Raw genomic sequence first — 24,253 nt, 5'->3', positions numbered from 1 at the left:
CCACAAGGGCGATTGACCCGTACGGGCGCTGATGTTTCTTGGCGTGTTGGCTTCTGTAGAGGAGACAGAGTCTAAATGCTTCGTGAGGCTGGTGCAGCTGTGGCTTGTGGGTCTCATGAGACTCGTGCAGGATCCTCAGAGACATTTTGGCAAAGTGGGCATACGAGTGTCGTGTGGGTCCTGAGACATTGTACGTGAAAAACTTAAGTGCCACGCAAGGATCACGTACGAGTCAAAATCTCAAACGGGTCACGTGCAGCTCACTCTAGTCATTGGTACGAGGCAAGTACAAGTCTGTTCCACTGTCCATGTGACAGTGTTAGGAGATGTGGCTCTGTTATATAATACTGGACTCATCATCATCACTTCATCACTTCATCACTTCATCCATCGATCCATCGTTCAACCAGGGCCAATGCCAAGACTCTTACAACTAATGCAGCAGGAGGATGAAGAGGAACAAGGAGCCTCGCTCTGACTCCTCCTCCTCGGCCTGGGGACCTGCTGTGGCTCCTGCTCCTGCTGGAGGCTCCGGGCCTCAGTCTCACGGTTCTTCCCCGTCCTCTTGTCCTTTGTCTTTCCTTCTGCGCAGCATCTCGTCTGCAAAAACTTGGTGTGTGCAGTGCGGCTGCTGCGACTCGTGCGCCCGCACGGGCATCGCATCACCTTTTATACGGGTCATGAGGCCCTGTTATCTCGCACGAGGCATGTGACCCGTAGGAACCACACAGTTGGCCCGTCCAGGACCCGTGCGTGGGCCAAAGGAATTCAGGGCATGAGAAAATGGAAAAACCTGTATGACTCACCTGCGTGACACGAACTTGACCCGTACTTCCCCCGTAAGTGTGAGATACCTGCTCCGAGCCGCCGCCCGTAGAGCCGCCGCCCGTAGAGCCGCCGCCCGTAGAGCCGCCGCCCGTAGAGCCGCCGCCCGTAGAGCCGCCGCCCGTAGAGCCGCTGGCAGAAAAAACTGTGCAGGAACATTTCCTCGGTACGAGCTGGACAGACTTACCCCAAAACCGCCTGTGAACTGCCCGTTTGACCCGTGGACCCGTGGACCCGTGGACCTGTGCAGGTTATTGTGACTAAGACTTCAGGATGCATTGAAGTGTGGTACATTCCAGACAGAGCAGTGACGTCTCCATAGAAACAAGCAAAATTTACACAGTGAAGCTTTAAAAAAGTCACACGAAACTGACTCCTGTGAGTTTTAAAGGTTGTATAGAAGATTTTTTAAGGGAAAAGAAATACAGCGACAGTCCTGTCGAAACACCTAGAAACACCTTCTCCCGCCTCCTTATTCTAGAAATCACGTTTGTTTACAGCCGGTGCACGTTCAGGATCACTGTTACTGTTGAAGTTTCCTGTCTAGAAATAATTTAGCGATCAACGTGTCAGTTTTTAGACTCTTCGTCTGCTTCAGTCGCGCCGTCGCTGGAAGGAATCTCCAACAATCACCTCAGTTTGTCTTCGCTCCTTTTCTCCTTCTCTTCTTCTTTCAATGACCTCAAAAAACAACTTTATTTTGCGGCGAACTGCTCATGGATTCTCGTCCACCGTCCCAACAAACTTTGTGCGAATTGCGAGGAAGCGACAGTTTGAAAAAGCCTCTAAGAACCGCTGCATAAACCACATAATCCCCGCGCACCGACGAGTCACTTACACCAGAAACGTAGGGAGTTTGATTGACAACCTAACAGCCAATAGAAAATGAGGCAGTCTCGTTTTCTATTGGCTGATGTTAATCTGGCCTCAACACGTCCACAGTTGATACATTTTCATTCTTTTTTTTTTTTTTTTTTAGTCATCATAATCACGTGGCTGCTGCGTCTCTGTAATGCGATTTTAAACTTTCATTGACAATTTGAAAAAAACAAATAATAATAAAAAAAAAAATCCTCCATACAACCTTTAAGTCGTGTTGTAATGTTCCTCCTCGAACACAGAGCTGGACTCGTGTTTTGTTTCATTCACATGTTTGAATAACTCTGCATTATGAGTCTGTTTACATCTGCAAACGCTCTGTTCCACCTTGTGATGTCATCAAGTGGTAGTTTACAGGTGAACAGCTCCTTTTCCCTTTAGTTCAGTCGAGATCAGCAACTGGAGAAATAAATGAACTGATCCAGATGATTTTAGTGACGGTGTGTGGAGTTTAAACACACACACACACCAGGTCAGTTGTGCGTCTCTTGTGCGTCTGTGGAGTTGTGCGTCTGTGGAGTTGTGTGTCTGTGGAGTTGTGCGTCTCTTGTGTGTCTGTGGAGTTGTGTGTCTGTGGAGTTGTGTGTCTGTGGAGTTGTGCGTCTGTGGAGTTGTGCGTCTGTGGAGTTGTGCGTCTGTGGAGTTGTGCGTCTCTTGTGTGTCTGTGGAGTTGTGTCTGTGGAGTCTGTGGAGTTGTGCGTCTGTGGAGTTGTGCGTCTCTTGTGTGTCTGTGGAGTTGTGTGTCTGTGGAGTTGTGCGTCTGTGGAGTTGTGCGTCTGTGGAGTTGTGCGTCTGTGGAGTTGTGTGCGTCTGTGGAGTTGTGCGTCTGTGGAGTTGTGCGTCTGTGGAGTTGTGTGTCTGTGGAGTTGTGCGTCTGTGAGTTGTGCTGTCTGTGGAGTTGTGTGTCTGTGGAGTTGTGCGTCTGTGGAGTTGTGCGTCTGTGGAGTTGTGTGTCTGTGGAGTTGTGCGTCTGTGGAGTTGTGCGTCTGTGGAGTTGTGCGTCTGTGGAGTTGTGTGTCTGTGGAGGTGTGCGTCTGTGGAGTTGTGCGTCTGTGGAGTTGTGCGTCTGTGGAGTTGTGTGTCTGGAGTTGTGTGTCTGTGGAGTTGTGTGTCTGTGGAGTTGTGTGTCTGTGGAGTTGTGTGTCTGTGGAGTTGTGCGTCTCTTGTGTGTCTGTTTATTTTGTTGTGCGACAGTTGAGTCTCATGTTGTTAAACCTGTTCAACTGCATCAGTGAAACTGTCTGCAAAACTTACAACTACTACTACTACTACTACTACTACTACTACTACTACTACTACTACTACTACTACTACTACTACTACTACTACTACTACTACTACTACTACTACTACTACTACTACTACTACTACTACTACTACTACTACTACTACTACTACTACTACTACTACTACTACTACCTAACTACTACTTACTACTACTACTACTACTACTCTACTACTACTACTACTACTACTACTACTACTACTACTACTACTACTACTACTACTACTACTACTACTACTACTACTACTACTACTACTACTACTACTAATACTACTACTACTACTACTACTACTACTACTACTACTACTACTACTACTACTACTACTACTACTACTACTACTACTACTACTACTACTACTATACTACTACTATTACTACTACTACTACTACTACTACTACTACTACTACTACTACTACTACTACTACTACTACTACTACTACTACTACTACTACTACTACTACTACTACTACTATACTACTACTACTACTTCTACTACTACTACTACTACTGCTACTACTGCTATTACTACAACTGCTACAACTGCTACTGCTACAACTACTTCACTTTTGTCTTTCCCTTCTTCTGTTTCTCCTTTTCTCTCCCTCCTCCTCTTCTCCTCCTCTTCTCCTCCTCTTCTCTTTTCTCCTTCTCTCTTTTCTCTTCTCTCTCTTTTGTCTCTTGTGTCATGAGTCACTTTCGTCCTAAATTCGTCTCTGTTGTTTTTGCTTTGTGGACACTTCCTGTTGGTCCCCGTCCAAAAACTACAGCAACCACAACCTCCAACTCCTCCTCTTTTTCCTCCTCCTCTCTTCTGAAGCCTGGACTAAACTTGGACTAAACTTGGACTAAATCTGTAATAAACCTGGCCTAAACTGGGCCTGAACTGGGACTAAACTGGGATTAAACTGGGACTAAATATGGACTAAATCTGAGGCTAAAAATGAAGTAAACTGGTACTAAACTTGGACTAAACCTGGACTAAATTTGGACTAAACCTGGAATAAACTTGGACTAAACCGGGACTAAACTTGGACTAAACCTGGACTAAACCTGGACTAAACTTGGATTAAACCTGGACTAAACCTGGACTAAACTTGATCCAAATCAGGAATAAAGGGGAGTGAACCACACGCACACAGACGAGGAGGAGGCTTGTGTGAAGCAAAGATCATCTGTTTTATTTCTACTTCCAGCAGCTGTTTGTTTCTGTTTCTGCTCAGTGTAAAAACTAAACTCACATTCAATGTTGTTGTTGAGGCGCAGAGTTTCAGACAGAGCAGTGCCTCGTGTTAGCGCCAAACCTCCAGAGACTCAGTCAAACTCTGAACCTGAACCGTGTGTCTGTGTTACTGCTGTTAATATATTTAAATAAACTCATGAACGTGGTGTTGATGAACTCTCGACTCTCCACAAATCAATCTCACGTTTCTGTCGACTGAATCGTTTTATCGTCTTGTCCAAACAGAAAAGTGCTCAGGCTTCGTGCAAATGTTTTTATTTTTATTGCAAATGTGAAACTTTGTGTTGATGTTTCACTTTCATGTTCCACTTTGAAGTGAAACGGTGATGAAGAGTCAGTTCTGTTTTTCAGTCTGTGAACCTGAAGCTGTGACTGTGACCTGATGCGAGTTCTCATGTGACCTGTTCTCATGTGACCTGGTTCTCATGTGACCTGAGGTGGTTCTCATGTGACCTGAGGCGGTTCGCGTGTGACCTGAGTTTCTCGTGTGACCTGAGGCAGTTCTCATGTGACCTGAGGCAGTTCTCGTGTGACCTGAGGCAGTTCTCGTGTGACCTGAGGTAGTTCTCTTGTGACCTGAGGTGTGACCTGAGGTAGTTCTCTTGTGACCTGAGGTAGTTCTCGTGTGACCTGAGGTAGTTCTCGTGTGACCTGAGGTAGTTCTCTTGTGACCTGAGGTAGTTCTCTTGTGACCTGAGGTAGTTCTCAGTTCTCTTGTGACCTGAGGTAGTTCTCTTGTGACCTGAGGTAGTTCTCTTGTGACCTGAGGTAGTTCTCGTGTGACCTGAGGTAGTTCTCGTGTGACCTGAGGTAGTTCTCGTGTGACCTGAGGTAGTTTTCGTGACCTGAGGTAGTTTTTGTGACCTGTAGTTCTCGTTCTTGTGACCTGAGGTAGTTTTCGTGAGACCTGAGGCAGTTCTCGTGAGACCTGAGGCAGTTCTCGTGAGACCTGAGGCAGTTCTCGTGTGACCTGAGGTAGTTCTCATCAGTGGTGGACCTGGACCTTGGGGCTTCACTAGGACCAGTTGCTGATTATCATGATATTATTTATTAAAAAAAAAAAAAAAAAAACAGTAAATGAATCTTATTTCATATATTTGTTTAATAATCATTCACTACTGTTCAACAAATACAGACAGGTGGATCTGTGGCTCCGCGGGCTCCGAGCCTCAGGTCTGAGCCTCAGGTCCCCAGGTCGTTCTTTCTTCTTGTCGTGTCTTTTTGACGCCGCGCTCTCGTTTAGATTTGCTCTGTCTGTGTTCACGAAGCTCCTGCAGGTGTTTGTTCAGTTCAGCGCTGCAGGGGGAGTCACTGATTTACCCGGATACAACTGGAAGAAAAACTCTGATTGGTCCATTTTTATTCCATTATATTAACCCTTTGTTTCCCAAGAAATATCAGTCCAAGTTTAAAACAAAGATCTAGAAATTATTACTAGTGTCGTGTTTATTACTCACTGAATAAAAAATATTGAACAAATATATCAGTAGTACAAAAATTCTTTCAGTATTTTTTTCTTCTCTAAATGACATAATGACATGATATTAGTGTGTGAAGTATTTTTATTTTTCTCTCTGTAAATATTGGTAAAGTTTCGTGATCAGTGCAGAAACAAACACAGAATTTTTTAAAATGAGCATTTGTGGGTTCATGTGGGTTCTCTTGTTTACTGTGTGTGTGTGTGTGTGTGTGTACAGTGTGTGTGTGTGTGTGTGTGTGTGTGTGTGTGTGTGTGTGTGTGTGTGTGTGTGTGTGTGTGTGTGTGTGTGTGTGTGTGTGTGTGTGTACAGTGTTTCTGCAACAACAGGAAGTCTCACTCACAAATCACCTGACAATCTGTTTTGTAACTTGACTAAACTTGTGTGTAAACTGACTAACTTGAAACTTGACTAAACTTGGACTAAACTTGACTTGGACTAAACTTGGACTTGACTAAACTTGGACTAAACTTGGACTAACTTTGGACTAAACTTGGACTAAACTTGGACTAAAAGACTAAAGATGGACTAAACTTGAGACTAAACTTGGACTAAACTTGGACTAAACTTGGACTAAACTTGGACTAAACTTGGACTAAAGATGGACTAAACTTGGACTAAACTTGGACTAAACTTGGACTAAACTTGGACTAAAGATGGACTAAAGATGGACTAAACTTGAGACTAAACTTGGACTAACTAAACTTGGACTAAACTTGGACTAAACTTGAGACTAAACTTGAGACTAAACTTGAGAATAAAACCTGGACTGGCTGAGTTCTTTTCTCAAACTGAAAACACTCTGTTCCACCTTGTGATGTCATCGTGTGGTGATACAGGAAGTGCTCCTCTGTGTTTTTAAACTCCACTAGAATCATCTGGATGTTTTTTTTTTTTTTCAGTCCTGAGATTCTCTTCAGACTTTCCCCTGAGCTGAAGTTAAATGTTCTCTGTTCACTCGATGACATCACGAGGTGGAGCAGAGCGTTTGGAAGCTTCTCTTTGATCCTGAGCTCATAAAACATTTGCGGATTAAATATAAAAGAGGAAATCCACGTTTGGTTCTGATCCTAATCGCCCCGTGACCCACTTTTCCTCTAAAGCGTCGCTCTGGAACCTGTGGAACCTGCCGTCGCCGTGGAGACGCCGCCCGCCGCCGCTGCTGCTGCTGCTCTGCCTGAATGTCCCGCAGTGTGGCTTTTCACTCACTCAGAGGAGGTTTTACTGAGCGCCGACTCGCCTCTCCACAGATCTGACCCGTGAGCCTGTGACCTGTGACCAGGCCCGGCGGCGGCGGTCGTTTCCGTGGAGACGGACGTGTTTACTGTCGCACTGTGGAACATTCCATACGGGAAGAGAAATAACAGAGAGAGAGAAAAGAGAGAGAGAGAGAGAGAGGTGGAGGAAAGAGGGAGAGAAAGAGAAGAGGGGAGAAGAGAAGAGGAGAGAAGAGAAGAGAGAAGAGAGAAGAGAGAAGAGAGAAAGAGAGAGAGAGAAAGAGAAGAGAGAAAGAGAAGAGAAAGAGAAAGAGAGAAAGAGAGAAAGAGAAAGAGAGAAGAGAGAAAGAGAGAGAGAGAGAGAGAAAGAGAAGAGAGAAAGAGAAGAGAGAAAGAGAAGAGAGAAAGAGAAGAGAAGAAGAGAGAAGAAGAGAGAGAAGAGAAAGAAAGAGAGAAGAGAAGAGAGAAGAGAGAGAGAAAGAGAAGAGGAGAGAGAAAGAGAAGAGAGAGAGAAAGAGAAGAGAGAGAGAAAGAGAAGAGAAGAGAGAAAGAGAAGAGAGAGAAAGAGAAGAAGAGAGAGAGAGAAGAAAGAGAGAAGAGAAGAGAGAGAAGAGGAGAAGAGAAGAGAAGAGAGGAGAGAAAGAGAAGAGGAGAGAAAGAAGAAAGAGGGAGAGAAAGAGAAGAGAAGAAAGGAGAAGAGAGAGAAAGAGAAGAGGAAGAGAAAGAGAAGAGGGAGAGAAAGAGAGAGAAAGAGAAGAGAGAAAGAGAAAAGAGAGAAAGAGAAGAGGAGAAGAGAGAGAGAGAAGAGAAGAGAGAGAAAGAGAAAGAGAGAGAGGAGAGAAAGAGAGAGAAAGAGAAGAGAGAGAAGAGAGAAGAAAGAGAAAGAGAGAGAGAGAAGAGAAGAGAGAGAGAAAGAGAAGAGAGAAAGAGAGGAGAGAAAAGAGAAAAAGAGAGAAAGAGAAGAGAGAGAAGAGAAGAGAGAGAGAGAAAGAGAGAAGAGAGAAGAGAAGAAGAGAAGAGAGGAGAGAGAGAGAGAGAGAGAGAGAAGAGAGAGAGAGAAGAGAAAGAGAAAGAAGAAAAAGAAGAGGGAGAGGAGAGAGTTGTAAAAGAGAAGAGAGGAGGGAGAAAAAGAGAGAGAGGTGCAAGAGAGAGGGAGGAAGGGAGAGAGGGGTAGAGGAGAAACGGAAAGAGGGAGTAAAAGAGGGGGCGAGAAAAAGAGAGACAAAGAGGAGAGGTGGAGGAGAGAGGGAGGAAAAAGGAAAAGAGGGAGAGAGAGACACAGAAAGACAGGAGAAAAAGAATGTGAGACAAAAAGAGGGAGGGAGAAAAAGAGAAGGTTCGAAATTTGAACAAACGAGACCAAGTTCAGTGTTTTATTTTAGTTTGTTTTTTGTTGTTTTGTTGTTGTTTTTGTTGTTGTTGAGTCTGAGTTGTTTGTCCCTGTCACCAGCAGCTTCGTGGTTCAGTTTCAGGTTAAAGTGTTGGTGGTCAGTGGCTCAGTGGTCGGGTGTTGTGCCCTGTGACGGACACATGTGTGGTTTGGTTTGTGGTTTGGTTTTGGATGTTTGTCTGGACTGGACCTGGTTGAGTCTCAGGTGTGTCTCCCTCTCACGGGCAGGTTTCTGGTTCAGTTTGTGGCCTGTACCTGGTTGAGTGTTTGTGTTTACTCTGCGCTGCGTCGCCCCGTCACTGGCAGGTCCCTGGTTCGTTTCTCGCTCTTCGTTGGTCGACTGGAGCTGGTTTTGTTTTTGTTGTGACTCTGGTCTGTGTCTGTGACGTGTTTCATTCATAATCTGAGTCTGAATCATCACAGACAGGAGCAAGTTCACCTGCCGCCGACCGGAGGAACCTGTCCTCTCACCTGTCAGAGGAGAAATATGTCCTCTGTCTCACCTGTCCACTCACCTGTCCTTTGTCCTTTGACCTGTCCTCTCACCTGTCCACTCACCTGTCCACTCACCTGTCCTCTCACCTGTCCTTTGTCCTCTCACCTGTCACTGTCTGGAGAAACCTGTAGCAGTAGTATTTGCAGTAGTATTTGCAGTAGTAGTAACATTGTGTATTTGCAGCACCAGTATCAGTAATACTTGTAGTAGCAGTAGTTTTTTACAGCTATAGCAGTATTTGCAGTAGTAGTACTTGCAGTAGTAGTATCTGCAGTAGTAGTACTTGTAGTAGTATTTGTAGTAGTAGTAACAGTAGTATTTGCAGTAGTATTTGCAGTAATAGTACTTGTAGTAGTATTTGCAGCAGTAGTATTTGCAGTAGTATTTGTAGTAATAGTACTTGTAGTACTATTTGCAGTAGTAGTATCTGCAGTAGTATTTGTAGTAGTATTTGCAGTAGTAGTATTTGTAGTAGTATTTGCAGTAGTAGTATTTTGCAGTAGTATTTGCAGTAGTATTTGCAGTAGTATTTGCAGTAGTAGTATTTGTAGTAGTATTGCAGCAGTAGTAGTATTTGCAGCAGTAGTATTTGCAGTAGTATTTGCAGTAGTAGTAGTTGTAGTAGTAGTATTTGTAGTAGTATTTGCAGTAGTAGTATTTGTAGTAGTATTTGCAGTAGTAGTATTGTAGTAGTATTTGCAGCAGTAGTATGTGCAGTAGTAGTATTTGTAGTAGTATTTGCAGTAGTAGTATTTGTAGTAGTATTTGCAGTAGTATTTGCAGTAGTAGTATTTGTAGTAGTATTTGCAGTAGTAGTATTTGTAGTAGTATGTGCAGTAGTAGTATTTGTAGTAGTATGTGCAGTAGTAGTATTTGTAGTAGTATGTGTAGTAGTAGTATTTGTAGTAGTATTTGCAGTAGTAGTATTTGTAGTAGTATGTGCAGTAGTAGTATTTGTAGTAGTATTTGCAGTAGTAGTATTTGTAGTAGTAGTATTTAGTAGTAGTTGCAGTAAGTAGTGTAGTAGTAGTATTTGTAGTAGTATTTGCAGTAGTAGTATTAGTAGTAGTATTTGTAGTAGTATTTGCAGTAGTAGTATTTGTAGTAGTATTTGCAGTAGTATTTGCAGTAGTAGTATTTGTAGTAGTATTTAGTAGTATTTGAGTAGCTAGTATTTGTAGTATTTGCAGTTTTAGTAGTTTTTAGTAGTATTTGTAGTTAGTATTTGAGTAGTAGTATGTTAGTAGTAGTAGTAGTATTGTAGTAGTATTTGCAGTAGTAGTATTTGGTAGTAGTATTTGCAGTAGTAGTATTTGTAGTAGTAGTATTTGCAGTAGTAGTATTTGTAGTAGTATTTGTAGTAGTATTTGTAGTAGTAGTATTTGTAGTAGTAGTAGTAGTAGTATTGCAAGTAGTAAGTAGTATTTGCAGTAGTAGTATTTGTAGTAGTATTTGCAGTAGTAGTATTTGTAGTAGTATTTGCAGTAGTAGTATTTGTAGTAGTATTTGTAGTAGTAGCAGTAGTATCAGTAGTAGTAGTATTTGTAGTAGTAGTAGTATTTCTGGTAGTAGTAGTATGTAGTAGTATTTAGTAGTAGTAGTATTTTGCAGTAGTAGTAGTAAGTAGTAGTATTTGTAGTAGTATTTGTAGTAGTATTTGTAGTAGTATTTGCAGTAGTAGTATTTGTAGTAGTATTTGCAGTAGTAGTATTTGTAGTAGTAGTATTTGTAGTAGTATTTGCAGCAGTAGTATGTGCAGTAGTAGTATTTGTAGTAGTATTTGTAGTAGTATGTGCAGTAGTAGTATTTGTAGTAGTATTTGTAGTAGTATTTGCAGTAGTAGTATTTGTAGTAGTATGTGCAGCAGTAGTATTTGTAGTAGTATTTGCAGTAGTAGTACTTGTAGTATTATTGTGTTTCTGCTGTGACCCAGATCCCTGCACCTTCACACACTGACCCACTTTACACACTTATGGATTTAACACTGCACCTCCTCCTCTCCTCCTCCTCTGTCCCTCTGTCATCCCCCCTTCCTCTTTCCTCTTTCCCTCTCCCTCCTCTTCTTTCTTTCTTTATTACTTTTCTTTCTCTCTCTCCGTGTCTCTTCTTCTTCCTCCTCTTCTTTTTTTCTCACACAAATAAACACAGACAGATTTAAAGGGAAACTCTAATCTCCTCTCTCTCTCCTCTCTCTCTCTCTCTCTCTCTCTCTCTCTCTCTCTCTCTCTCTCTCTCTCTCTCTCTCCCTCTCTGCTTGCCCCCTCCTCTTTCTTTTTCTCTCTCGGTGTCTGTATTTTTGTCTTTCTCCCTCCCTCTCTTTCTTTCTTTCTCTCTTTCTCCCATTTTCTCTCCTTTCTCTTCGCTGATATCCCGTCTTTCCTTTCTTCTATTTTTTACTCTGTCAACCACACACACCAACACACACACACCTCTCTCTCTCTTCTCTTCCCCCTCTCTTCTCTTCTCTTCCCCCTCTCTTCTCTGCTCTTCTCTTCTCTTCTCTTCTCTCGCAACACGTTAAAAAGCCACAACAGAAGTGACCGCGGGACGTTGCAGTTCTTCTTCTTCACTTGCCAAAAATAGAGTCCCGCGGTCACTTCCGTTGTGGCTTTTTAACGTGTTGTGGCTTTTTAACGTGTTGTGGCTTTTTAACGTGTTGTGGCTTTTGCATTTGTTGCGGCGTTTGCATTAAAATAGTCCCGCGGTCACTTCCGTTGTGGCTTTTTAACGTGTTGTGGCTTTTTAACGTGTTGTGGCTTTTGCATTTGTTGCGGCGTTTGCATTAAAATAGTCCCGCTTGCATTAAAAATAGTCCCGCGGTCATATTCCGTTGTGGCTTTTTAACATGTTGTGGCTTTTTAACGTGTTGTGGCTTTTGCATTTGTTTGTGGCTTTGTATTTGTTGCGACGTTTGCATTAAAATAGTCCCGCGGTCACTTCTGTTGTGGCTTTTTAACGTTTTGTGGCTTTTGCATTTGTGTGTGCTTTTGCATTTGTGTTGTGGCGTTTGTATTTGTTGCGGCGTTCGCATTAAAATAGTCCCGCGGTCATTTCCGTTGTGGCTTTTTAACATGTTGTGGCTTTTTAACGTGTTGTGGCTTTTTAACGTGTTGTGGCTTTTTAACGTGTTGTGGCTTTTTAACGTGTTGTGGCTTTTGCATTTGTTGCGGCGTTTGCATTAAAATAGTCCCGCGGTCACTTCCGTTGTGGCTTTTTAACGTGTTGTGGCTTTTGCATTTGTTGCGGCGTTTGCATTAAAATAGTCCCGCTTGCATTAAAATAGTCCCGCGGTCATTTCCGTTGTGGCTTTTTAACATGTTGTGGCTTTTTAACGTGTTGTGGCTTTTGCATTTGTGTTGTGGCCTTTGTATTTGTTGCGACGTTTGCATTAAAATAGTCCCGCGGTCACTTCTGTTGTGGCTTTTTAACGTGTTGTGGCTTTTGCATTTGTGTTGTGGCTTTTGCATTTGTGTTGTGGCGTTTGTATTTGTGTTGTGGCGTTTGTATTTGTTGCGGCGTTCGCATTAAAATAGTCCCGCGGTCATTTCCGTTGTGGCTTTTTAACGTGTTGTGGCATTTTAACGTGTTGTGGCTTTTTGTTGTGTTGTGGCGTTTGTATTTGTTGCGGCGTTTGCATTAAAATAGTCCCATGGTCATTTCCGTTGTGGCTTTTTGTTGTGTTGTGGCTTTTTGTTGTGTTGTGGCGTTTGTATTTCGTCGCGGCGTTTGCGTTCGTTGCGACCCCTCTCGGCTTCCGTAAAACTCTCTCGCCTCCGTCTGAGCGTCGCACGTCGTCACATTTTACAATCTGAAAACCAGTAAACGTAAAGAATACAGATTGTGCACGAAAAAGTGACGACACGAGACCAGGTGATAAATATTCAAGCCTGTTTCTCTATATTATTTCAGATTTTAGACCAAACTTGAGTGATTTTGGCAGAAATATTCAAACACACAGATGTTTTTATGACTTTTTTCTCAGATTTTTATTGGATCTGTTCTTGTGTTTCTGTGTGGAGTTCAGTTCTGACCAAACACACTGATGAGTTTAACCTCTCACCTCCTTACGAGCTCTGATGACTCAGGTCAGTCGTGGTCAGTGTCAGGAGGAACAGATTACATGTACCGAGTAATCAGAGTACAAATGATGAGTAACTGTATGTTCTGTTTTTTTAGTAATTCCACTCATTGCTGGAAACTAAACCAGGTCTAAACTAGATCTAAACCAGGACTAAAACCAGGTCTAAACTAGATCTAAACCAGGACTAAAACCAGGTCTAAACTAGATCTAAACCAGGTAAAACCACTAAAAGAGGTCTAAACTAGATCTAAACCAGGACTAAAACCAGGTCTAAACTAGGTCTAAACCAGGACTAAAAACCAGGTCTAAACTAAACCAGGTCTAAACTAGATCTAAACCAGGACTAAAACCAGGTCTAAACTAAACCAGATCTAAAACCAGGTCTAAAACCAGGTCTAAACTAGATCTAAACCAGGACTAAAAACCAGGTCTAAACTAGATCTAAACCAGGTCTAAACTAGATCTAAACCAGGACTAAAACCAAGTCTAATCTAGATCTAAACCAGGACTAAAACCAGGTCTAAACTAGACTAGATCTAAACCAGGACTAAAACCAGGTCTAAACTAGATCTAAACCAGGACTAAACCAGGTCTAAACTCAGGATCTAAACCAGGACTAAACCAGGTCTAAACTAGGTCTAAACCAGGTCTAAACTAGATCTAAACCAGGACTAAAACCAGGTCTAAACTAGGTCTAAACCAGGTCTAAACTAGATCTAAACCAGGACTAAAACAGGATTCAACAGGACTAAATCCTGCTGTGTGGACGTGTTTCTTCGTCTTTTATCAATAATATTTTTAATTTGGTTCAGTAAAAGTTTGGTCTTTTTATTTTCTTTTATCAGACAAAACTTCTTATGTGAAGATTTCCTCGTCTTTGTTTCTCTACAGTAAATCAAATAATCCAAAGTAATCAGATTACATTACTCACTTTAAGTAATTTAACAGATTACGTTACAAACTATATTTTGGTGTATGTAATCTGTAATCTGTAATCTGTAGGGGATTACATTTTAAAAGTAAACTTCCCAACACTGGTCGTGGTGAAATGTGGTCACGTCTTCTCTTCTTTTTGTTGTTTGCAGTTTTTAACATAATTTTTGTCTGAATATTTGAGCTAAACTTAAGATGTGCTTTAGTGTTTTATTGAATTATTATTTTGTGTTTACACTGACACTGCTGCACAACAATCTCCCTCTGGGACAATGAGAACGTTACAAATTGAAAGGTGGAAATTGAAAGTTGAAAGTTTGAAATTAAAAGTTGGAAATTGAAAGTTGGAAGAAATGGAAATTGAAAGTTGAAGCTGAAAATTGGAAATTAAAAGTTGAAAGTTGGAAATTAAAAGTTGGAAGTTTGAAATTAAGTTTGAAATTAAAAGTTGGAAAGTTGGAAATTAAAAGTTGAAAGTTTGAAATTAAAAGTTGGAAATTGAAAGTTGGAAGTTGGAAAATGGAAATTAAAAGTTGGAAGTTTGAAATTAAAAGTTGGAAATTGAAAGTTGAAGCTGAAAATTGGAAATTAAAAGTTGGAAGTTGGAAATTAAAAGTTGGAAGTTTGAAATTAAAAGTTGGAAATTGAAAGTTGGAAATTGAAAGTTGAAGCTGAAAATTGGAAATTGAAAGTTGGAAGTTGGAAATTGAAAGTTGAAGCTGAAAATTGGAAATTAAAAGTTGAAAGTTGGAAATTAAAAGTAGGAAATTGAAAGTTGGAAATTGAAAGTTGAAGCTGAAAATTGGAAAATTAAAAGTTGGAAATTAAAAGTAGGAAATTGAAAGTTGGAAATTGAAAGTTGAAGTTGAAAATTTGAAATTAAAAGTTTGAAATTAAAAGTTGAAAGTTGGAAATTAAAAGTTGGAACTTGGAAGTTAGAAATTGAATGTTGAAGTTGAAAGTTGACGCTCAAAACATTATTTCAGTGAAAGTCTGCTGTACTGTGACTGTAATATGACATTTTGTAGTAATGTGAATATTTCTCAAATATCCTGTCATAAACAAACGGCTCTGAGCGACTTGACGGTGGAAAAGCCTCTTATAAAAACGTGACTTTTTCCGTATCGCTGTAAAAATCCCCTCTGGAGTCTGGAGTCGGTGAGGACGTAAACGAACTCCTCGTTGTGGTAAAAGTGTCGGTGCGTCTCTGTGCTCCTCTGTTCTGTCGTCCGCTCGTTTCTCCCATGATCCTCTCTGCTCGGGTCTGTGCACCGCGACGCACTCGGGCGTGTCCTGCTCAAGGGTTTAAGTCTCTGCTGTCGGAGCCGCTGCACGGTGAAGTGTGAGGTTTGAGTCCCACACGACGGACGCTCTTTTACTGCAGAGACCCTCCCCCTGTGTCAGATGCCCTCCCGTTCTTCTCGTGCGTCAGATGCCCTCCCGTTCTTCTCGTGCGTCAGATGCCCTCCCGTTCTTCTCGTGTGCGTCAGATGCCCTCCCGCTCTTCTCCTGCGTCAGATGCCCTCCCGTTCCTCTCGTGTGCGTCAGATGCCCTCCCGTTCTTCTCCTGCGTCAGATGCCCTCCCGTTCCTCTCGTGTGCGTCAGATGCCCTCCCGTTCCTCTCCTGCGTCAGATGCCCTCCCGTTCCTCTCGTGTGCGTCAGATGCCCTCCCGTTCTTCTCGTGCGTCAGATGCCCTCTCCCGATGCCCTCCGTTCTCCTGCGTCAGATGCCCTCCCGTTCCTTCTCTGTGCGTCAGATGCCCTCCCGTTCCTCTCGTGTGCGTCAGATGCCTCTCCGTTCCTTCTCCTGTGTCAGATGCCCTCCCGTTCCTCTCGTGTGCGTCAGATGCCCTCCCGTTCCTCTCCTGTGTCAGATGCCCTCCCGTTCCTCTCGTGTGCGTCAGATGCCCTCCCGTTCCTTCTCGTGTGCGTCAGATGCCCTCCCGTTCTTCTCGTGCGTCAGATGCCCTCCCGTTCCTTCTCGTGTGCGTCAGATGCCCTCCCGTTCTTCTCGTGCGTCAGATGCCCTCCCGTTCCTCTCCTGCGTCAGATGCCCTCCCGTTCCTCTCGTGTGCGTCGTCAGATGCCCTCCCGTTCCTCTCTCTGTGTCAGATGCCTCTCCCGTTCCTCTCCTGCGTCAGATGCCCTCCCGTTCCTCTCGTGTGCGTCAGATGCCCTCCCGTTCTTCTCCTGCGTCAGATGCCCTCCCGTTCTTCTCTCTCGTGTGTCAGATGCCCTCCCGTTCTTCTCGTGTGTCAGATGCCCTCCCGTTCCTCTCGTGCGTGTCAGATGCCCTCCCGTTCTTCTCGTGCGTCAGATGCCCTCCCGTTCTTCTCCTGTGTCAGATGCCCTCCCGTTCCTCTCGTGTGTGTCAGATGCCCTCCCGTTCCTCTCGTGTGTCAGATGCCCTCCCGTTCCTCTCCTGTGTCAGATGCCCTCCCGTTCTTCTCTCGTGTGCGTCAGATGCCCTCCCGTTCTTCTCGTGTGCGTCAGATGCCCTCCCGTTTTCTTCTCGTGCGTCAGATGCCCTCCCGTTCTTCTCTCGTGTGCGTCAGATGCCCTCCCGTTCTTCTCGTGTGCGTCAGATGCCCTCCCGTTCTTCTCGTGTGCGTCAGATGCCCTCCCGTTCTTCTCGTGTGCGTCAGATGCCCTCCCGTTCCTCTCGTGCGTCAGATGCCCTCCCGTTCCTCTCGTGTGTCAGATGCCCTCCCGTTCTTCTCGTGTGTCAGATGCCCTCCCGTTCCTCTCCTGTGTTCAGATGCCCTCCCGTTCCTCTCCTGCGTCAGATGCCCTCCCGTTCCTCTCGTGTGCGTCAGATGCCCTCCCGTTCTTCTCGTGTGTGTCAGATGCCCTCCCGTTCCTCTCCTGCGTCAGATGCCCTCCCGTTCTTCTCGTGTGTCAGATGCCCTCCCGTTCCTCTCACGTGTTCTTTTTATTCGTACTTTATTAAATTTTTTGTCGTAACTTAATAAAAACGAGGAGTTAAAGCTCAGACAGAAGCTCCGTGTTTACAGAGTCACGAGACACAGAATATGAAATGTAATAAAAACTGTTTTGTCTGAAGCTCTTCCTCTGTGAAAACCTCTGCACCGACAGGGACCGACAGGGACCGACAGGGACCGACAGGGGCCGACAGGGACCGACAGGGACCGACAGGGCCGACAGGGGCCGACAGGGACCGACAGGGACCGACAGGGACAGATGGACAGTGTGTTTTAATAACTCGGTGCATTAGAATAATATTAGAATAACATTAATATCCTGGTGAAAGAAAGAGAGAGAGAGAGAAAGAGATTACACCCCTCCTCCACCTCTCTCTCTCTCTCTCTCTCTCTCTCTCTGTTCTTCTTTCTTTCCTCTCTTCTTCTTTTTTATTTCTCTTTGTTCTCTCTCTCTCTCTCTCATTTCTCTCTCTTCACTCTTTATTTTTCTCTTTGTTCTCTTCTTTCTGTCTCATTTCTCTCGTTGATCTCTCTTCTGTCTGTCTCTCTCTCGCTCTCTTCCCTCTTTCTTTATTTTTCTTTTTTCTCTTCTCTTTTTTCTCTCATTATTCTCTGCTCACTTCTCTCTGTTTTTATTTTATTCTCTTCTCTCTCTATCGTTTTCTCTCTATCAATCTACCTCTCTATTTCTCTCTCTCTCTTCACTCTCTTCTTTCTCTTATTACTCTTTGTTCTCTTCTTTTAATTTATTTGCTCTCTTCTCTCTGTCTTATTTCTCTCTCTTCTCTAACTCTCTTCTTTCTCTTTTTATTTCTTTTTTCTCTTCTCTCTCTTTGCTCGCTTCTTTTTATTTCTCTCTGCTCTCTTCTCCATTTCTCTCTTTGCTCTCTTCTCTTATTTCTTTCTCTTCTGTGTCTCTATCGCTTCCTCTCTTCTCTCTCTAGCTCTCTTCTTTCTTTTTTCTCCTCTCTCTCTTAATTCTCTCCGCTTGCTTCTCTCTTTTTATTTTTTTATTCTCCTTTTGCTCCTCTATCGTTCTCTCTCTGTAGATCTGTCTCTCTCTCTTCACTCTTTTCTTTCTTTCTTATTTTTTTTACTTTCTCTTTTTATTCCTCTCTTTCTCTCTTCTCTTTTCTCTTCCTCTTTAATTTAATCCAGTCTTCTCTCTCTCTCTCTTAGATTTTTTAATTTTTTTTGTAATTTACAAAAATCATGTGAAAAAAAAATGTACAAAAAGCAGAAAAGTGACACAGTTCAACCTTTTTCGTCATGTACATGTTTCATTTTCTTTACACGTTTCCTGATGTTTTCCCTGTTTTTTGTCTCGCAGGCTGCTGCTCGTGCGTCGGTGAAGGATGTACGGCTCCACTCCAAGGATTTTTTCCAATCGGACTAAACCTGAATAGGATTCTACCTTCTCCTTCTCCGATCTCGCCTTTTCAAACCTCTGGAATTCCACTTTTTTTTCCCCTTTGAACGGATCTAAAAAAACCTTCCATCCTGATTTCGTTGGATTAAACGCCGCGTCTCTCCCTCCCCTCCCCCTCAAACCTCCCCCCTCGTTCACCGCCTCCAACATGGCCTCCCAAACTCCCGGCGCTTTCCGGAAACCCCTGCTCCAGATCGTCGCCCTGCTCGTCGTTTTCTCGCCGTTTTCCCTCTCGCAGACCGCTCCTTTCCGACGCTTCGCCCCGTCCGACCACGGCCTGACGCATTTGGCGATTCACAACAAAACGGGCGAGGTCTACGTGGGCGCGGTCAACTGGATTTACAAACTCTCCGGCAACTTGACGAAGCTGCGGAGTCACATGACGGGGCCGGTGGTGGACAGCGAGAAGTGCTACCCGCCGCCGAGCGTCCAGCCCTGTCCGCACGAACAAGCGTCCACGCCCAACGTCAACAAGCTCCTGCTCATCGACTACTCGCGGAACCGGCTCATCGCGTGCGGGAGTACGTCTCAAGGAATCTGCCAGTTCCTGCGGCTCGACGATCTGTTCAAACTGGGAGAGCCGCACCACCGCAAGGAGCACTACCTCTCCAGCGTCTCCGAGTCCGGAACCATGTCCGGCGTCATCATCCCGTACGCCAACAGCCCGACCAGCAAACTCTTCATCGGGACGCCCATCGACGGGAAGTCCGAGTATTTCCCGACGCTCTCCAGCCGCAAGCTGATGGAGAGCGAGGAGGACGCGGACATGTTCAGCTTCGTTTACCAGGACGAGTTCGTGTCGTCGCAGCTCAAAATCCCGTCGGACACGTTGTCGAAATTCCCGGCGTTCGATATTTATTACGTTTACAGTTTCAGCAGCGAGCAGTTCGTGTATTACCTCACGCTGCAGCTCGACACGCAGCTCACCTCCCCGGACGCCAGCGGGGAGCAGTTTTTCACGTCCAAAATCGTGCGTTTGTGCGTCGACGATCCGAAGTTCTACTCGTACGTGGAGTTTCCCATCGGGTGTACCAAAGACGGCGTGGAGTACCGACTGGTGCAGGACGCCTACCTCGCCAAGCCGGGGAAGCAGCTGGCCGGCTCGCTCGGGATCTCGGAGGACGAAGACATTCTGTTCACCGTTTTTTCTCAGGGTCAGAAAAACCGCGCCAAACCTCCCAAAGAGTCGGCGCTGTGTCTGTTTACGCTTCGGAAAATCAAGGAGAAGATTAAAGAGCGGATCCAGTCGTGCTACAAGGGAGAGGGGAGGCTGTCTCTGCCCTGGCTGCTCAACAAAGAACTCGCCTGCATCAACTCGGTAAGAAAGAACAAAGAGTCTGCGTTTGGAAATGTTCTTTAAAGTGTTTAGAGTCCAGATGCCCTCCCGTGATTCTCCGGTGTCTCTGTCGTGTTGAACGTGTTGAAAAGTGCATCGTGTTACTTTTTTAGTCCATGGAGATGTTATTTGTTGGTCTGGAATGTTCCACAGTACGACCAGTGTTGGGAAGTTTACTTTTAGCTCAAATATTCAGACAAAAATTATGTTAAAAACTGCAAACAACAAAAAGAAGAGACATGACCACATTTCACCACGACCAGTGTTGGGAAGTTTACTTTTAAAATGTAATCCCCTACAGATTACAGATTACATATCCCAAAATGTAGATTGTAACGTAATCCATTAAATTACTTAAAGTGAGTAACGTAATCTGAATACTTTGAATTTCTTGATATTGTCGTACTTTTTAAAACGACATGATTGTACCAAAAACATCCTGAAAATTCATGTTTGTTTTCTTCAAATCGTCTGTTGAGCCCAAGTCTCCATGAACAGACTTTTTTTTAAAGTAAAATGTTTTGTCTGCTAAAAAAAATAAAAAGTCCAGACTTTACTTAAGCATATTACAAATATTACTGATAAAGAAATGATTTTTATATGAGACACTGCTGCTTTAAATGATGTTCAACTACTGGTAGTGTCATATTGTTTAGACCTGGTTCAGTCCTGGTTTAGTCCTGGGTTTAGTCCTGGGTTTTAGTCCTGGTTTAGTCCTGGTTTTAGTCCTGGTTTTAGTCCTGGTTTAGTCCTGGTTTTAGTCCTAGTTTTAGTCCTGGTTTTAGTCCTGGTTTAGTCCTGGTTTAGTCTTGGTTTTAGTCCTGGTTTAGTCCTGGTTTTAGTCCTGGTTTTAGTCCTGGTTTAGTCCTGGTTTAGTCCTGGGTTTAGTCCTGGGTTTAGTCCTGGTTTTAGTCCTGGTTTTAGTCCTGGTTTTAGTCCTGGTTAGTCCTGGGTTTTAGTCCTGGTTTTAGTCCTGGTTTTTAGTCCTGGTTTTAGTCCTGGTTTAGTCCTGGTTTTAGTCCTGGTTTTAGTCCTGGGTTTGGTCCTGGGTTTAGTCCTGGTTTTAGTCCTGGTTTAGTCCTGTTTTAGTCCTGGTTTTAGTCCTGGTTTTAGTCCTGGTTTAGTCCTGGTTTTAGTCCGGTTTTAGATCTGTTTTAGATCTGGTTTAGACCTGGTTTAGTCCTTGTTTTAGTCCTGGTTTTAGTCCTGGTTTTAGTCCTAGTTTAGTCCTGGTTTAGGACTAGTTTAGTCCTGGGTTAGTCCTGGTTTTAGTCTGGTTTTAGTCCTAGTTTAGTCCTGGTTTAGTCCTGGTTTTTCCCAAAATGTGAAAACAGTAAAATCTCTCTGTTTAATCCATTTATTTCAACAAAGTAACTGTAATCCAATTCCCACTCACTGAAACAGTAACTGTAACTGAATACAGTTACTCATCATTTGTACTCTGATTACTCCGGTACATGTAATCTGTTACTCCCCGACACTGAGTACGGCATTAAACCTTTCTATCTCCACGGAGACCAAACCTGACACAGTTCCAGGTCAGATCTGTGGAGAGGCGAGGTGTTTTTTGAGTTGAATAAACGTGAAGTGGAGCTGTTTAATGTCTCACTGTGGAACATTCCGGTGTAGTAGTAGTGACGTATCCATAGAAACAAGCGCCACTTTCGGTTTTGAAAGTGGTGTCAGACGCAGCGTCGTGTTTGACTGAGGTTAGTAGTTAAAGCTCTACTGTGGAACTTTATAGCCAAAAATACACTTGAATAAAAACATTTCAGATGTTTTTACTGCACTGAAAAACTTGGAACATAGAAAGAAAGAAAGAAAAGAGCTTTGGGATTTGTTTTTGGAAATGTTGTGAAATGTTGCCTAGAGTTTGAAAATAATGTGTTTATGATGGTCAAATGTGGAGTTAAAGCCCTACTGTGGAACTTTTTAGCTGAAAAATAGCATTTATTTTATTTATTTTTAAGATTTTTATTATTATTTATTTAGGTATTTAGTAATTAGTTATTTTAATTTATTTTTAAATTATTATTATTATTATTATTTTATTTTACTTATTTATTTATTTATTTATTTATTTTTTTTTTTGAGGTTTTATTGCACTGAAAAACTTGGAACACAGAAATGAAGGAAGCAGGAAAGAGCTTTGAGATTTGTTTTTGAAAATGTTGTGCAAAGTTGTCTGGAGTTAGAAAAAAAAAAAAGAGTTTAACTCAGATGGTCAATTTTTTATTTTTTATTTAGTTATTTATTTTTTTTTTGTTTTGTTTTATTGCACTGTAAAACTTCGAACACAGAAATGTAGAAACGTGGAGAAACGTCCTGACCGTGCGCGGGCTCGCGTCTCCACAGACCTGACTCGTCCTGCTGCTTGTTTCCGTGGTGATGTTTCACATAAAGCCCGTCCGTGTCCGTGGAGAATGTTCCGGAGTGTGGCTTTAACTTTGTTTCCGTGGAATCTGCAGATGTTGTGATGTGTTTGGAGAACGGAGCTTCACTCGTGACTTTGTGGAGTTTTCTTTTGGAGATTTCTGATAATAGAGATGTCATCCATGTTTGAGTAATCTAGTGATCTCTGCTACGAGTCTGTACGAGTGACTTAGAACTATAGAACTGTGGATTTTTTTTTTAATCCGATATGTTTCCGATAAAACAGGACGTTTTTAGTTTTGTTAAAATTCCCTGTGAATCTTCATCTGATTATAAAAGTTCGATTTGACTCTATAAGGTTTAAATTGTGTTTGTTTAGGCGACATTTTCTGTTGTTTTGTTTGTTTACGTCAGATTTAAAGACAACAGGTCGGATTAATGACATTTTTATCACATTCTAACGTCTAAACAAAATAAAAACTCACTGTCACACGATAAATGCTGCATCGCTTCAGAGGTTGGGACTTACAAGTCGTGACTTGGACTCGAGTCAGACTTGAGTCACTATTTTTAGGACTTGAGACTTGACTTGATAAAATGGACGAAGACTTGGGACTCGACTCGGACTTGAAGCTCGGTGACTTGAGAAGCATTTTGAAATCTGAATTCTTTCTGTTCTGACTGTGATGCTTGACGACATGATGACATTTAAAAAGGAAAAAATAACTAAATTAATTTCTACACCTCTTATATACTCTAAATACTAATACTAAAAATACTACTAAAATACTAAAAATACTAAAAAAGTATATAAATATAAATATTCTGTGACTTTACAAATACAATTTAGTTAAAAATTCATAGAAATTGCCAAAAGTCTAAGCTGTAAAGACTTGAAATGACTTGAAGCTCAAAGCAGACGACTTGGACTTGACTTGGACTTGACTTGGACTTGACTTGGACTTGACTTGGACTTGACTTGGACTTGACTTGGACTTGACTTGGACTTGTGGACCAGCGACTCGAGACTCGACTTGGACTTGCCTGTGTTTGACTTGGGAATTGACTCGGACTTGAGGTAAAAGGTTTGAGACTCGCAAAACCACGTCTTGGTCCCAGATCTGCTCCATTCACACGTGTGTGTACGGGTCATTCGCACATGAACACGTGTCCAGTCACATGTTCACACTCTAGAGTCACAGAGACAAACAACAAACAAACACTGACACAGGCTCCTCCCACATCACAAGACTCGACTAACAAGTGTCTTTAATCCTGACGCGGAAATATCGTCTGGAAAAACTAAATCATCCAGTGTGTGTGTGTGTGTGTGTGTGTGTGTGTGTGTGTGTGTGTGTGTGTGTGTGTGTGTGTGTGTGTGTGTGTGTGTGTGTGTGTGTGTGTGTGTGTGTGTGTGTGTGTGTGTGTGTGTGTGTGTGTGTGTGTCTGTGTGTGTGTGTGTGTGTGTGTGTGTGTGTGTGTGTGTGTGTGTGTGTGTGTGTGTGTGTGTGTGTGTCTGTGTGTGTGTGTGTGTGTGTGTGTGTGTCTGTGTGTCTGTGTGTGTGTGTGTGTGTGTGTGTGTCTGTGTTTTTGTTTTGTTGTCTGTATTGTGGATCAGACACAGGAGCGTTTAAAGCCTCAGTGTTGTTCTGGTGTAAACACCTGAATGAGTCATGTGACGTTCAGGTGCAGTTCGGCATTAGTCTGATTCATGACTCGTGGAAACCGTGTGACCTCACAGCATTAGGATTTGTTCACTCGACAGTAGGCGGGGACTTTTTTAATTTAACCAATCGCTGCTGTTTGGTCGTGACGTTTGTAATGCAGAAAGAATGTCAATAACGTCTTTCCTCTTGATCAAAATTCACCAAATATTCTCTTTTTTCCGACTTTAGATCCTCGATCTCTGGAATCGTTACCAACTCAGAATGTCTGTCTCTTCTCTGATTGGCCGGAGTCCGAACTCACACTTCCGGGCTTTTTACAAATCATCTAGTGTTTTCTGATTCCTGATCTAGTCGCTGGACAGAAATTAACTTGAGCGAAGACACTCAGTGGCGCAGACGCACTAATGACTCCTGATGCACCTCCACATATTTGAACATTTATCTTTTTGTAGATGTTATTACATTTCTGTAATAAGCTTTATATCAAGGTGCAACATGTCGACTGTCGGCCCAGAGCGGCAAGATTTAGATCAGGAGAGTCAAACTCATTTTGTTCCGGGGGTCGAGTCCAACCGACTTTGATCCAAAGTGTCCGGATCAGAAAACTCATGTCATATAAACCCCAAAAATAACAATAAGTTCAAATATTTGTGCAGAGAAACACAAATCTATTACAGAA

At 43.0% G+C, this 24,253-nt stretch overlaps 1 protein-coding gene across 1 annotated transcript in view; it reads left to right on the top strand.

Annotated features, from left to right (window-relative positions):
* Positions 1-24,253, top strand: part of LOC110175140 (plexin-A1-like) — a 104,371-nt gene that overhangs the window by 22,976 nt on the left and 57,142 nt on the right. The window contains exon 2 of the mRNA XM_055159585.1: positions 18,100-19,516. Within this exon, the coding sequence (XP_055015560.1) occupies positions 18,347-19,516 (1,170 nt within the window). The 5' untranslated portion in view covers positions 18,100-18,346. The remainder of the gene's footprint in view (positions 1-18,099; positions 19,517-24,253) is intronic.

This window comes from Boleophthalmus pectinirostris, unplaced genomic scaffold (genome assembly GCF_026225935.1).
Source record: "Boleophthalmus pectinirostris isolate CB_2022bp ecotype Guang Dong unplaced genomic scaffold, ASM2622593v1 HiC_scaffold_23, whole genome shotgun sequence".
Taxonomy (NCBI): Eukaryota; Metazoa; Chordata; class Actinopteri; order Gobiiformes; family Gobiidae; genus Boleophthalmus; species Boleophthalmus pectinirostris.
Note: the sequence above shows the minus strand (reverse complement) of the source record. Positions and strands in the feature narration are given on the sequence as shown.